At 39.5% G+C, this 16,476-nt stretch overlaps 1 protein-coding gene across 1 annotated transcript; it reads right to left on the bottom strand.

The window, feature by feature from the left end:
- Positions 1-452: 452 nt before the first annotated feature.
- On the bottom strand, positions 453-13,702 carry btr33 (bloodthirsty-related gene family, member 33). The gene is made up of 7 exons (XM_016231225.1): positions 13,130-13,702; positions 6,410-6,424; positions 4,552-4,632; positions 4,017-4,247; positions 3,681-3,828; positions 3,559-3,585; positions 453-1,073 (listed from the first exon to the last, which is right to left on the bottom strand). Exons 1-7 carry the CDS (start codon positions 13,700-13,702, stop codon positions 496-498), a joined length of 1,653 nt encoding a protein of 550 aa, XP_016086711.1. The 3' UTR covers positions 453-495.
- Positions 13,703-16,476: the final 2,774 nt, after the last annotated feature.

The raw sequence follows: 16,476 nt of genomic DNA, 5'->3' as shown, positions 1-16,476 counted from the left end.
CACCTATGGAGAGTCCCTGTAAACCATATACCAGTGTGTGTGTGTGTGTGTGTGTGTGTGTGTGTGTGTGTGTGCGTGCGTGCGTGTGTGTACCTGGTATTCCCTGCATTATAGGGGCCCAGACAAGGATAGCAATACCAGTACATTTTGACCTTGCGGGTACTTTTTTCTGTGTGTGTGTGTGTGTAAGATGCAAACTGTAAAAGATGCAAACTGCAAAAGTACAAATTTATGTAATTAAATTCTACACATTTAATTACAAGTGATTGGGAAACTTTATTTATCTCTGAATCACAAATGTCACATTAAATCAAATCTGGAAAAAAAACAATGGTGTTCTCATTGCATCATTTAACTAACTGGATATACAGTTCATTCAACAAAAATCAATAAGCATATTTAAATAGAATAAAAATTATCATCACTCTACATCAATTGTTTTAAATCTGACAATGTTTGCTCTGTTACATTTCTATTTTTGTTGATTGTCATTCTTCATATTGTTACAATATCGTATGTCTGATCCCCACTGTCAGTACTGACAGGTTGTATAACCAGTGGGGCATTGTTATTTCCTGTGTCATTCATGTCTGGGTTGAAATAAGCCAGTAGGCTCTCGGTAAAGCACTGTCCAGTGAATGAGTAGATATGTGTGCATGCACTCGTATCATAAAATGTTACCTGACCTTTTTCGTAATCCACATATATACCAATTCTCTGTGGAAGAGTTTTTAGTGACAGAAGCACTGATTTACAGTCACAGGCCCTGTACTCGCTGCCCCCTCTCAGACAAACTGCCCAGTAACCATCCTGTGGGCTCAGTGTCACCAAACCCTTCCTGTTGACAGATTTCCTGGCCACTCCCAAGTCCCATGCTGTTTTACCTGAGACTCCAACTTCCCAATAAGTCCTACCCCTTGAGATGGGCTCTCTCGACAGAACACATGGTGCTCTGTCAAAACGTTCAGCATTGTTTGGAACGCTGCGTTCTTCGTTGCCGTCAGTCACACACTTCCTGTCTGCAGACACCACCAACCAGGGGTTTGCTGTGTCAGGGTCAAGGGTCATATCCACTGCAAGAATCACATCAGGCAAAGTCATAGTAAGTTTTCTGAAAATAGCCGTGTATTATAGTGTATCCACATGTTTGACTGTAACGAAGAAATGTACCAGAACTGTAAGTGTGTAAGATTTTTAAAGATTAAAGTAAAGCTTCAAGATGGTTCAAAGTTTCAAATAAAGACTCTAATTTGTTAAGGATTCAAGATGATTCAAAGACTCAATTAAAGATTCAAGATGGCTCAACGATTCAATAAAAGATTCACAATGGTTCAAGGACTCAAGATTATTCTAGGATTTAAATAAAGATTTGAGATTGTTTAAAGTGTCATGAACCCCCGTTTCAGCACTGGTCTTTCACACCTTGGATCTGAAAAAGACTCCAGAAATGGGCGTCTAAAAGTGGGAGTGTAGAGGGTGGGAAGAGGGGAGAAAACAACCAATAAAACACAGACCTACAACACACTCATTATACAGACAAATGAATAATAAAATATCTTTAAAACAGAAAGAATAAAGGCAATTACTTTCTGTTTACTTGTCTTTGAATTTTCGGTCTATCATTGTTTGCTGTGTATCACAATAATCCGTCATGTCATCACATGACCTTATTTGTGCATCTTTTATTTGAAGAAGACATGATAGCGTGCTAGTTTATGTTTGGAGCACAGGAGTATATGTACTATGTTCACATAAACTTGAAACACGCTTGCTCCAGTCTGGATATGAACTATGATCCACGCAGCGAGTGTTGTTAAACTCATTGCAGCGTTCAGTGCAGAAACGACTCTTGCGCGCTCCACGTTTTGTCATATTGTTACGCTCATGTTTACAGAAATGAACTGACAGCGCGAAGCTCTTTCATGAGATTTTAATTCTCTGCTGTAAAACGACCTTATGCATAATACTACAGTGCAGTGATTGGATCATAAGAGTTCGTGCTCATGAATAATACTGAAAAAATCTCAAAAACTGATGACGTAGACGTGTACGGCAGCCAATCACCACTCCAGATTAACGCATATATGTCACTTTTCGTGACATAGGCTCAACTTTGCTTTTTGAACCGGAAGAACGAAATTGCTTCAAAAAATGAAAAAATAACCCCTTTTACCTTAATAATAGACATAATGAGTGCTAAAGTTGTTTTTACTGATGTGCAACCTGTTCATGTATGTTAACATCTTTTTTAAAAAAAGGTGTTTTAGGGTTTCATCACACTCTCTTTTACAAAGTATTGATTTTGTTTTGGGGGTGCACTAGATAGAACATGCTCTCATGCTTGGTGGGTCGAAAAACGCATTATTTTTCACATAATTTACATTATTAAAATACCTTTTTCCCTGGCACAAACGGCTCGATTAGTTCCGGCTTTGATGAAGGTCCGCCTTCCGAAAAACAAAATATGTTGTGATTGGTTAGCTGTCCCAGTGCGTTGTGATTGGCGAACAGCTTAGACGGTGTTTCATTACTGCCCCGCCCCTTGCTCTGTCCGGCACTGTACTCCCTCGTGTTGTGGAAGCTGTCCTCAGTAAAATGCGCAGCACACAATAGCAAATTGGGGTTATAATGCTCAGGAACAGAGTTAAAAAATAAATTGCAACCACTGTTTCCTGACATCATCCGCTTTCGGAAGCTCAGACAAAGATGTCTGGGCACGGAGGTGAAAAAAAAAAAAAACAGCGTTTCAAGAGGTCGCACACCGGACGAGAAGCGCAGCATCTTTAAAATTCAAATACTTTATTTTCTATAAGTGTAGGCACACCGGCGGCGCCGTTTGGCGTCTATCCACGGCGCCCAGCTACGTCGTGTTATACTTGTAAGAATTGTTCTAGACATGCCGAAAATTTTACGCTACAGCACAGCAGCTCTTCTTCTTCGTTTTCTCTGATGCACTAACTCTGCAGCAGCACTTCTTCTTCATCGTCTCGTCTGATGCACTCACTCAACCAAGCGTTCTAACCACAACCTCGCCCCTCCCCACCCATTCGAATTTCTGTAGGTGGGAATTATTTGTAATGATATTCCAATGAGCCGCATTTTGAGTTCACAAAGCCCAGAAACCAACGCTGTAGTCCAAATGAGCCGTTCGTTGTAGTTCTTGAAAAGGGATTTTTAAAAAACGAAATCTCTCCCTTTAGAGTGGACTTTGAGATTTGTAACTTTCTAGATCCTTTTTATGCCCAAACATACACACTAACTAAAATTAAAAAAGTGAAAAAGCATAATAGGACCCCTTTAAGGAAAGATCCGATATTGTTTATAGATTCAAGGGGGAAAACATTAAATGCATTAAACAAAAATATATTTTTTTTAAAGATTGTTTCAAAATGGTTCAAAGACTGAAGTAAAGATAGTTTAAGAAATCAAATAACAATTCAAGATCGTTTAAAGATGCAAGGGGGAAAAAGATTAAAATGATCTTAAAAGACTCAAGATTGTTCAAAGATTTTAGTAAGGATGGCTCCAAGATTCAAAAAGAGATCTTAATTATAATACCTGCATACTCAGATATTGCCTCAAGTTCTGTGGGAGAAAAAAAATCCCCATCACATCCTTTGCAATTAGAATATTACCATTTAGTTATTGTTTTTAGCTGTCAAATGACAAAAAATAGCAACCTCTCTTTGTGACAGAGTATATTTGTGTTTTCAGTAGTTCTTCTGCAGCATTCAGGGTTTCTCTGAGCACCTCCAGACCCTGACGGGTGTGCACACTGACCTGAGACCAACTTTTACACTGAGGCACCTCACTTGGGCTACGGAAAGCCTGGGAGGGTCAAATGCAAATACTGTAATTAAAGTCATCATCCTGTGTTACAACCTTCAGTATTTGAATATTTTTTTCACCAAACACACTAAAGAATGTCCTAAATTCATACTGAAATATACTGTACATTGTTTTATTATTCTAAATGATCAACATGCACACCGAGCTGCTATGCACAGAAGAGTAACCTGTATAAGGTGGAGGTGGTCTTCAGAACATGACAGCTTTTCCAGTTCAGAGTTTCTAGCATTCCGTTTAGTGATCTCCATCTCCAGCTCTTTAATGAGGCTCCCTACACGTTTCTCTTCAGTTTTCTGTGTGTGTTTCATCTTCCTGAGCAGCTCAGACTGGCTCGTCTCAAACTGCTGCAGTGCAGTGAAGACCTCAACACTGTATGACATCTCTCTTTCTGTGTTCTCCTAAAAGAGAAATAGCAAATATCATGAAAGGCCTTGTGTGAAATGCATTCCTACTTTGGTAAGCTAATAGGATGCGATTCTTAAACACTTTAGGTGGCAGTTTTGTCATCTGTTTTAACATAATATTTCATTTGTAATGTGTTAAATATTTAAAAGCTTATGATTGATGTGACCTTTGTATGTTGTCTGCAAAGAACAACGTCTTGAACAATTATAATAACATTTTAGGAACTGGTAACTGGATCATTTGTTATTCATTTTTGATAAACAAATGTAAATGTAAAAATACTTTGCAGGCTCTTACTTTATTTAGTTTTATAGAGTGTCTGAGTTCCTCAACTTTACTCCATCTCTCCATAGTCATCCGCTTCAGGTCAAACTGTGTCTTTAATACCTGAGTCGATGAGAAAGACAGAGAAAATATGGATGTGCTCACAATTCTTTCTCATGAAAATGTATAAATTGCATGAGAGCAACTGTAAAACAAAACGCATTAAAGGGGTCATATGATGCGATTTCAATTTTTCCTTTCTCTTTGGAGTGTTACAAGCTCTTGGTGCATAAAAAAGATCTGTAAAGTTGCAAAGACTAAAGTCTCAAATCCAATGAGATATTCTTTATAAAAGTTAAGAGTCAGCCACGCCCTACCTAAAATGGATCGTTCTAACACGCCCCCACATGTCTACGTCACGATGTGGGACGATTTGCATAACGCCGCCCAAATTTTCACGCAAAGACAAAAGGCGTTACTTTTATTCTCGCTGTAGTATTGTTGCCGCCGCCGCCGCCATGTCGTGAAGGCACTGTGTGATTCGTTGTGAAAGCGAAACTACTTTGTTTGACCTTCCAAAAGAGGACAATATCGCTTCGTCATGCCTAGAGCTGATACGTGCTGGTCACTGAGGAAATACATTACAATACGGGCCTGACTTTAGAGCGGCTAACGGACTTGACAGCAGAGCGGCTGGCGGGCTTGACTGAGGAGCGGCCGGCGGGCTTGGTTTTGAAGCGGTCGGCGGACGTGAACATGGAGTGGCCGGCGGATTTGAGAGCTGAGCGGCCGGCGGGCTTGACGACGCACTGGTTCTGGTCTTAACGGTGAGCCTACAGAACTCCCTGGCGTACTCCACAAACTGAACATTTCTGTGGGCTAGGACAGTGAATCTCACAACAAGTTCCATGATCACGGAAGGGAAAAACAGAAAACAAAACACTTTCAACAAAGGAAACAAAAACGAGGAGAAGGGGCGCCGCTTACTGTTTGGTGCTGTCTTCTGTCACGGTGTTGCCTACTGTGAAGAGCGAGGAGACGTTGGAGAATTCACGACGAGACAATATTTATTCTTCCAAACAAGGGAACAAGGAACACACGTAGGAACGGGGAATGACGTTTGGACAACATGCAGGACTCAGGAAACACAGAGCTTAAATACACATGGAAAGTAATCAGGGAGAACTGAAACAGGTGGAGTAATTAATCAAAACCATGGAAACTAATGAGGGAACACCAGAAATCAAAGAACACAATCAGACATGAGGAAAGAACTAGGACACATGGTAAACATAGATGCACGTGGGGGAGGAAAACAAACACACAGTCCATGGGCGTGACAGACAGGTTCTTTGTGTGGTCACCCATTTATAATTATTTTTTGTGTCATTTCTGAAGCATGTTTGTTTTCAGATTCAGATCAAGTCAGATCAAATAAAAATCAACTGAAGCGTAATATCCTTGCATTTGAAATTTGACAATTTTGCATGTTTGTAAAATCTATCTATCTATCTATATACATCTATCTATCTATCTGTCTATTTATCTATCTATCTATCTATCGATATTATTATCATTATTATTATTTTAATCCTGAATTGCTGAATTCCCTGTGAATAACAAAATCCTCAAAATGCGAAAGAGAGATCCAGCAAGTTGTGAATGGAAATTACCCCAAAAGCGATAAGCACTGATGGCACACTCCCATTAAGCCTTGCAAATAATATTTAGCTCGCTGCACTAATATGCTTAAAAATATTATCTATAATATATTATATTATACCATTGCTTTTGCTTTGACTAAAATGGCAATCATTCACTGGACTTCCGGCTTTGCTACTGTTCGGATGCTCTTGCTTACTGCTCCGCGCTTTGCTCCCTGTTTAGGTACTTTACTCAGATTTTTCTAAGATTTTAACTTCAACAGATCAGCACAGTGCTCAAACAACACATTTTTGGCAAAAACACTAAAACGAAAAACTTTACGGGACTGGAATAATACTATGAAAAAGAAGACTCTTTGCCTCCCACTGCCAGCAGCTTACATTCCGGAGATGGGAAAACACAGCTGCCTACATTCAAACAGACGAGAAAGAAAATGCCTCTTGTGGAATCTACTTGCTGCATGAACTGCCACAAACTTCTACAAAGGATTGCGGTTCTTTAATCAAAGTTACTTGCTGGACTTCCAAAACAGGTGGAACACACAGCAGATCGTCATCACGGACCCCCTCAGCATGCAGCCGGTGAGTCCTGTGAATCTCAACAGTTTATACCAAGTGTAGAGGAGCAAGGCGAAACTGATTGACAGACTAATCAATGGTACAAACAGGGAGCGAGACCCAAAGGCACTCTAGACATCAGATTGTCACGAGTATCTCGTATTGCTGTGGTAGCATCCTCTACACCAGATACGGTTATGACAAGGCTTGCAAACACTGGTATTCTACCACACCCTATGCATCTTGAGAACAGATTTGAAGCATTAATGAATGTGGGTGAGGAATCCCCAAATGTGACTGAACATGGATCGTATCAGCCAGCAGCTAATATCATTATTAACAGGCGCTCAAGGTTGAGCAGACAGCGGCATTCAGCTCAGAGTGCAGCCGAGCCAAGGGCTCTGATAGTGGGTGACTCCATAATCAGAAACATCATTAGCAGGACTACAACTACATGCTTTTTTTCCTCAAGCAACCGTCTCTGATGTAAACAAAGAACTTCTGAACATTCTAATGAAGCACAAAACTGCAAATCGAATCATCATCCATGTGGGGAAGAATGATATTCGGAAAGAGCAGTCCTTAAGAAGGATTTCAGTGAACTCCTTGAAACACTTCGAAGACTTGAAGTTCAGTCGTTCCTCAGTGAACCACTCCCAGCAAGGGGAACTAACATGTTTTCATGGTTGCTTGGGCTGAATACATGGCTACAAAGAACCTGCAGTATAAAAGGAGTCAACTTCATCGACAACTTCAATCTTTTCTGGGGCCATAGAGAACTGTTTAAACTGGATGGCCTCCACCCAAAACAAACTTGGTGCAAGAGTGCTAAAGGGCAATATCTATTTCTCCCTCCGTCATACTTCAGTACTGTGTGCCAGTCCACTAAACCTGAATGGCACACACACACCTGGATAAAGTATGAGTGACCACAGGACTTCATATCAGCTTCCGAGTCATCATGTGGTTGACACATCCCACAAGGACACTGATAACACCACGCAGCCAAAAGAACCACTGCTCATGGACAACATCCCGCCTGAGCCCTGCCCACAGAGCTCTTCACAGACAGACTGTGACGTACTACAACAACTCCAAGACTCAGCACCCAAACATGGCTAGAAGACAGCTGCAGTTCAACAGTCCTCAATGAAACAGCCCCTCCTAACTTTACTTTTATAAGTGTCTGCAGGACTGTTAGGAGAGGTGGAGGTGTAGCTGCTCTATTTAAAGATTTCTATCAATGCAAGCAAGTGTCATTTGGTCAGTACTTGTCTTTTGAATATCTAGGGATTGTGCTGAAAGGTGCTCCACGCATTCTATTTATCATTATTTACAGGCCTCCAAAATACTCTCCAGCCTTTGTTGAAGAGTTCACAGAACTGTTATCAATGATTTCCTCAGAGTTTGATGGTTTTGCTATTACATGGGGATTTAATATTCAATATTTCATATATTTACTCATCAGTAGAGGTCTGAACATTTCATCCATTGTTATTAAGGATGTAGCACTATCTGATCACTTCTGTATTTTCGTTGATATATTGATCTCTGCTACCACTGAATCTAGATCTGTCTCTGTCAGAAAGAGATGCATTAACGAGAACACTAGTGTGTTATTTATGAAGGCTATATATTTAACACCAAGCATCTCTGCAGACTCTGTTGATCTTCTCCTTGATTCCTTTAACTCAAAGGTTAAGAATGTTATTGATGATATTGCTCCTGTGAAAGTCAGAAAGAAGACTGGCAGACAAAAATCCCCTTGGAGAAAATCAACAGCAGTACAGAGTATGAAAAGACAGGCAGAAAAGCTGAGCGGATGTGGCGGAGGATGAAACTTGAAATTCACTATAGCATCTATAAAGACAGCCTTCATGCTTTCAATGTGGAACTAGCCACAGGTAGACAGACCTTCTTCTCAAACCTTATAAACAGTAACTTAAACAACACTCACACTCTTTTTGCTACTGTTGAGAGACTAACAAACCCCCCAAGTCAGATTTCCAGTGAGATGCTCTCCGACAGCAAATGCAATGAGTTTGCTTCCTTCTTTTCTGAAAAGATCAATAATATCAGAAAGGCAATTAGCACATCCTCAAGTTATGCAGAAGTCAGACAGATTCGACCGCAATTTCAAAAACAAGTCACTATGTCTGTTTTTAAAGCAATTGACAGCAACATTTTGGAAGAAATAGTACAGCACTTTAAATCGTCAACCTGCTATCTTGACACACTTCCCACATCTTTTTTCAAAAGTGTGCTTGACTGTTTAGAAGCAGATTTCTTAGAAGTGGTGAACACCTCACTTCTTTCCTATGAAATTGTGGTTCTGCTATGCGATGGCGCCGCAGATGGCAGCCTCAGTGTTTGGCTCTCCAGTGTTTGTACTGTTTTTGTTAGTTTTTCCTGTTTTTTGTTTCTCAAACACGATCAGTTTTACCAGGGATGAGATGCTGAACATTCGGCAGAACACACCACACAATCTTCTACCGGATTTTGTTTATTCGGACGTTTTGCTGAACGTTGTAGTCGGCGGAGCTGCTGCGCTGATCAAGCGCTTCAGGACACGCAGACGGGGGAAGAGAGCCGGCGTGCTCGTGAAGCTCAGGAAGCGCGGATTCAGAACGCCATTGCCGAGCATCCATATGGCGAACCTCCGCTCTCTACCCAACAAAACGGACGAACTTCTTCTGCTCTCCCGGACAAATAAGGATTTTTCACACTCTGCTGCTCTGTGTTTCACAGAAATCTGGCTGAATGAAGCCATTCCGGACAGCGCGTTGAGTCTCCCGTGCTTTCAGCTGTTTAGAGCGTCTGCAGACTCTGTTGATCTTCTCCTTGATTCCTTTAACTCAAAGGTTAAGAATGTTATTGATGATATTGCTCCTGTGAAAGTCAGAAAGAAGACTGGCAGACAAAAATCCCCTTGGAGAAAATCAACAGCAGTACAGAGTATGAAAAGACAGGCAGAAAAGCTGAGCGGATGTGGCGGAGGATGAAACTTGAAATTCACTATAGCATCTATAAAGACAGCCTTCATGCTTTCAATGTGGAACTAGCCACAGGTAGACAGACCTTCTTCTCAAACCTTATAAACAGTAACTTAAACAACACTCACACTCTTTTTGCTACTGTTGAGAGACTAACAAACCCCCCAAGTCAGATTTCCAGTGAGATGCTCTCCGACAGCAAATGCAATGAGTTTGCTTCCTTCTTTTCTGAAAAGATCAATAATATCAGAAAGGCAATTAGCACATCCTCAAGTTATGCAGAAGTCAGACAGATTCGACCGCAATTTCAAAAACAAGTCACTATGTCTGTTTTTAAAGCAATTGACAGCAACATTTTGGAAGAAATAGTACAGCACTTTAAATCGTCAACCTGCTATCTTGACACACTTCCCACATCTTTTTTCAAAAGTGTGCTTGACTGTTTAGAAGCAGATTTCTTAGAAGTGGTGAACACCTCACTTCTTTCCTATGAAATTGTGGTTCTGCTATGCGATGGCGCCGCAGATGGCAGCCTCAGTGTTTGGCTCTCCAGTGTTTGTACTGTTTTTGTTAGTTTTTCCTGTTTTTTGTTTCTCAAACACGATCAGTTTTACCAGGGATGAGATGCTGAACATTCGGCAGAACACACCACACAATCTTCTACCGGATTTTGTTTATTCGGACGTTTTGCTGAACGTTGTAGTCGGCGGAGCTGCTGCGCTGATCAAGCGCTTCAGGACACGCAGACGGGGGAAGAGAGCCGGCGTGCTCGTGAAGCTCAGGAAGCGCGGATTCAGAACGCCATTGCCGAGCATCCATATGGCGAACCTCCGCTCTCTACCCAACAAAACGGACGAACTTCTTCTGCTCTCCCGGACAAATAAGGATTTTTCACACTCTGCTGCTCTGTGTTTCACAGAAATCTGGCTGAATGAAGCCATTCCGGACAGCGCGTTGAGTCTCCCGTGCTTTCAGCTGTTTAGAGCGGATCGCGACGCAGAATCAACGGGGAAATCACGTGGCGGCGGGACATGTTTTTATTTCAACGAAAGGTGGTGTACAGATGATACAGCGTTAAAGAAGATGTGCTGTTCCGATCTAGAAGCGCTTTTCATTAACTGTAAGCCGTTCTATTCGCCGCGGGAGTTTCACTCGTTCATTCTCGTGGGTTTGCACTCCCCCCACTCACCATCATGGATAGCACTGTAACGACAGTTAAAAAGGCCCAGCAGATGTTGTACTTCCTTCGCCCACTGGGGAAATTCAACCTGCCACAGGAGCTGCTGAAACAGTTCTACTCATCCGTCATCGAGTCTGTTCTGTGCACTTCAATGACTGTCTGGTTTGGTTCAGCTACAAAATCAGACATCAGAAGACTACAGAGAACGGTTCGGACTGCTGAAAGGATTATTGGTGCCCCCCCTGCCTACCCTCCGAGAAGTGTATACATCCAGAGTGAGGAAAAGTAAATTAAAGTACAGTATGTGCAATAACCTTATACTTATTTATCACCCTAAACCCTAGTACATCCCTACAACTTATTTTATTTTATTCTATTCCTATTCCATCTATAGCACACCTGTACATACAACTTATTCTTTTTTTTGTGGTTTATATTTATGCATGTGTATTTTATTCACATCTCATTTTTATTATCTCTGTGTTGTTGTTGTCTCCGTGTACTGGAAGCTTGTGACACTATAACAAATTCCTTGTATGTGCAAACATACTTGGCAATAAAGCTCTTTCTGATTCTGATTCTGATTCTGATTCTTTCTGGGACTTTTCCAAAACTGGGTTGGGCTTTCTGGGATGGTTCTCAATTGGTTCAGGTCATACTTAGAAGGGAGAGATTATTATGTGAGTATAGGAGAGCATAAGTCTAAGTGGACATCCATGACATGCGGAGTCCCACAAGGCTCAACTCTTGCACCACTCTTGTTTAGCCTGTATATGCTCCCACTAAGTCAAATAATGAGAAAGAACCAAATTGCCTATCACAGCCATGCTGATGATACCCAGATTTACCTAGCCTTGTCGCCAAATGACTACAGCCCCATTGACTCCCTCTGCCAATGCATTGATGAATTAACAGTTGGATGTGCCATAACTTTCTTCAGTTAAACAAGGAGAAAACTGAAGTCATTGCATTTGGAAACAAAGATGAAGTTCTCAAGGTGAATGCATACCTTGACTCTAGGGATCAAACAACTAAAAATCAAGTCAAGAATCTTGGTGTGATTCTGGAGACAGGCCTTAGTTTCAGTAGTCATGTCAAAACAGTAACTAAATCAGCATGCTATCATCTCAAAAGCATTGCAAGAATTAGATGTTTTGTTTCCTGTCAAGACTTGGAGAAACTTGTGTATGCCTTTATCACCAGCAAGGCGGACTATTGTAATTGTCTCCTCACCGGCCTTCCCAAGAAGACCATTAGACAGCTGCAGCTCATTCAGAATGCTGCTGCCAGGATTCTGACTAGAACCAGAAAATCTGAGCATATCACACCAGTCCTCAGGTCCTTACACTGGCTTCCAGTTACATTTAGGATTGATTTTAAAGTACTTTTACTCATTTATAAATCACTCAATGGCCTAGGACTTAAATACATTGTAGATATGCTCACTGAATATAAACCTAACAGACCACTCAGACCATTAGGATCGAGTCAGTTAGAAGGTTCACACAAAACAAGGGCAGTCCGTTTTGAGCTATTATTCCTCCCACAGTTGGTACCAGCTTCCAGAAGAGATCAGATGTGCTAAAACAAGACGAGACTCAAAACTCATCTGTTTAGCTGTGCATTTACTGAATGAGCACTGTGCTATGTCCGAACTGATTGCACTGTATTCTATGTATAATCATTTTCTATTCTTAACCGTTTTAATTCATTTTAAATAAATTTTTTAAATCATTTCAAACGTTTAAACAGAAGGTTAAAGTAAGTACTGTGAAGGTAAAGAGAATGTGGGCAAAGAAAGACAAGTTTGTTGGTTAATCAGCTGAAAGTAGGACCTCTGAGTTCTATTTGTTTGGTTTATGATGGTCAAAGTAAGTAGAGGGTGAAGTAGTGGAATAGTTAGGTATTTTGGGAGGATTTTCCACTTAGTGGGGAAGAGGCTGAACAAAGCTTGAAAATGTTTGTTTGTGTTAAGAGCACATTACTAACAGTAGGTTTTTAAATTACTTTTTTTATTGTTGTGATTATAATTTTTTTTTATGATTATTTTACAACCTTTTACATAAAGCACTTTGAATTGTCATTGTGTATGAAATGTGCTATATAAATAAACTTGCCTTGCCTTGCCTTAAAAAATATTATCTATAATATATTATATTATACCATTGCTTTTGCTTTGACTAAAATGGCAATCATTCACTGGACAAGTAGCAAACCTTTCTCTCTGTCCATTCTCTCTCCACTGGTATTGTGTGGTGTGTGCTGTGTTCTGTATTCATGCACAGCACACAAACAGCAGACTGGTCATATCTGCAGTAAAGCTCCAAGGGTCTTTCATGTATCCTGCAGATTCGCTTGTCCATCCGCTGTGGCTGCACCAGCGTGTGCTTGGTGAACCTGGAGGTGTGGGAAGTCACATGAACCTCACAGTATGACGCCACACACACCAGGCATGATTTTACAGCATGGGACGCTTTCTCCAATGTGCACATGTCACATAAAACGTTGTCTGATGCAACTGGACGATACTCTGACGACCTCTGACCCTTCTGCTTGCGGATTTGCTTGGCCATCTCATGGGCAAAAGAATTTTCGCGGAGCTCTGGTGTTTCCTGGAAAACTGTGGAGCATTTGGGGCAATGGGAAGAGCCAGATGCTGTCCACTGTGCAAGGATACATGACTGACAAAACGTATGGCCACATGGGAGGGACACAGGATGGGTGAAAACATCTAGACAAACTGAGCACTGGAACAACTCCTTAGACAGAAGTGGGGTTGAGGATGACATCACTAGGGTGGATAAACAGGGTAGAAAAACACAGTGATATCATAAATAATTGGATGTGTTTAGAAACCAGGACAAATAACAAGAGGAATCTAAACACAAATGGGGTGAAAGTTTTTACATGTGGCTGCTACCATACAAACACTGACTAAATGACTAAATCGCTAAAGTTAGCAGTCACTAAAATTACAGTTAATAGTGACAATATTTATTTCCACATTATAAACCCCTTTAAATTACATTCAGAAAGAATCTATGATTTTCTTTAAAATAAATACACAAACACACACTCACACCAACGTTCTTAACCATTTCAGAAAGAATATTTGGTGGAAAAGACTCATTCTGAACCACTGTACATCTCAAAAGAGTATATGATTATCCAAATTTACACATCAAAAATGCCTTTGTGGTGTTCAGAAAGTTGGCCCATCTAGTCATGACAAGGTAATAAGAAGGAACAGCATACAGACATAATTTACAGTGGGGACAGATGGAACATGTCCAATGGGACACGTTTTAATTATATCTGCGTGTTATAATGTGTGGTAATCCAGTGCTGAATTTGATATTATATGTCACAACTGTGGCAACTTGCTATTCAGCAAAATCAAAACACACACACACACACACACACGTTTACTTAGCTATCTAAATGGGGACATTCCATAGCCGTAATGGTTTTTATACTGTACAGACCGCATATTCTATCGACCACCAATCCTTCACCTAAACCTATCCTTTACAGGAAACTTTCTGCATTTTTACAATTTAAAAAAAACTTTGCTTACTTTATATAAGAAGGAACAGCATACAGACATAATTTACAGTGGGGACAGATGGAACATGTCCAATGGGACACGTTTTAATTATATCTGCGTGTTATAATGTGTGGTAATCCAGTGCTGAATTTGATATTATATGTCACAACTGTGGCAACTTGCTATTCAGCAAAATCAAAACACACACACACACACATGTTTACTTAGCTATCTAAATGGGGACATTCCATAGCCGTAATGGTTTTTATACTGTACAGACCGCATATTCTATCGACCACCAACCCTTCACCGAAACCTACCCTTTACAGGAAACTTTCTGCATTTTTACAATTTAAAAAAAACTTTGCTTACTTTATTTTTATACCAGTTTTACAAATGAGGATTGTCCCAAAGGGAGGTTTTTGGAGATTTTGTCAGGTTTAGCTCACTTTTGGGTACAAATTTGTCCCCAAAATACGGTTAAGTAGGTACACACACACACACACACACGCACACACACACAAATGTTTCCGATAAATATCCACAGATGTATATGCATTTGGTTTATTAAACCAAATAGTTATATAAGGGCAGATTGTTACCTGGAAACCTATGTATAATATTAATTTGTATAATTCTATTTAGTGTACTTTAAATCTTAAATGTGTATATTGTACTTGCAGATAATATTAATGAAATAAAAGACCCCTTAAGTGAAACACTTTCGTGTTTCTTAAAAAAAAACGTATGTACACTTTTAAAAAGTGCACTTTATAATAATAATGTCAAATTAAAAAGTTTTACTTTGCAGTACATTTTGTTTCATAATTTTCAATGATCTTGTTTTAAAGATCATGTTGTGTTGTTGACTAATATATTAAAGCACATTAAATTGTAACTGATTATAATTTTAACGGTAGTGTCTTATTCTTAAATTTAAAGTTACTAAAATACTAAATTACAACCTTACTACAAATGTTTAATTTCAAATACTGTATATTTCAATATATATCATACGTGCTTCAATAAAAATGACAAGTATATTTTAGTTGATCATATGTAAAACCAAAGACAACTGTACAAAAATGTTAAATTAATTTTAAATAACATGCAATTAAGTGTCCGAAATCGTTACATTAATTTGGGAATAAGTATATTCTTTTAATGTATATTTTGTCCGTAATAAGGACTCTTTTGCAAAGGAGAATTTGCACAAAGCATTGTATGAATATACTAAACAAACCGCATCAAAAAAGCTTTTGAGACTGGCTCATGATGTGGGTGTGTTCTGTCTTTTGTTCATTTATGCATTTGTTAGAAATAAAGAAAAAAAATATCTATGAACATCTTGTGAATTCTGCTTTCATTAGTGTTTCATGTTTACAGTTTCATCTTGTTGTCTTATCACTAAACATTCCCCAAAAGGTCAAAGTCTAGTAAAGGCAGGTAAGCACTATATTCGTGTAGTGCCCAAGAAATAATTTACACTTGTTAATTTCATTGGGTATCTATAGGTAAATCATGAGTAAATTAAGATTTCTCAAGTAGCCATGCCCTGTAATAAACATTTGTAACACAACTCTTACCTGTCAGAAAAGGTGTTTCAGTCAGGAAGCAGAAAAGCAATGTTTTCGCCAGCAGCTGAATGACAATTGTAAGTGATTGTGAGGTTTAACCCCACCTCTTTTGGCAGGGATGGGATCCTGCTCCATGGAACTGTTGAGTTAACCCTTTCAGTAACAATAAAGGAAGGCAGAAAAGGTGTGTATATCTTAAAATAAGGTATTTGAGCTTGAGATTACCTTACTCACACTCTCTCTTATTCAGTGGCAGAACAATATAAGGCTCTGTCTTATTATCTGTCCATCACATTTTGAAGCACACAAGATAATATTAAAGTAAATAATGCTTCTACTTGCAATACTCAAAAAAAAAACATGTTGCCATGTATATATATATATATATATATATATATATATATATATATATATATATATATATATATATATATATATA

Source organism: Sinocyclocheilus grahami, unplaced genomic scaffold, assembly GCF_001515645.1.
Source record: "Sinocyclocheilus grahami isolate Dianchi unplaced genomic scaffold, SAMN03320097.WGS_v1.1 scaffold385.1, whole genome shotgun sequence".
NCBI lineage: Eukaryota > Metazoa > Chordata > Actinopteri > Cypriniformes > Cyprinidae > Sinocyclocheilus > Sinocyclocheilus grahami.
The sequence above is the reverse complement of the archived record's forward strand: the minus strand, read 5'-3'. Positions and strand labels throughout refer to the sequence as shown.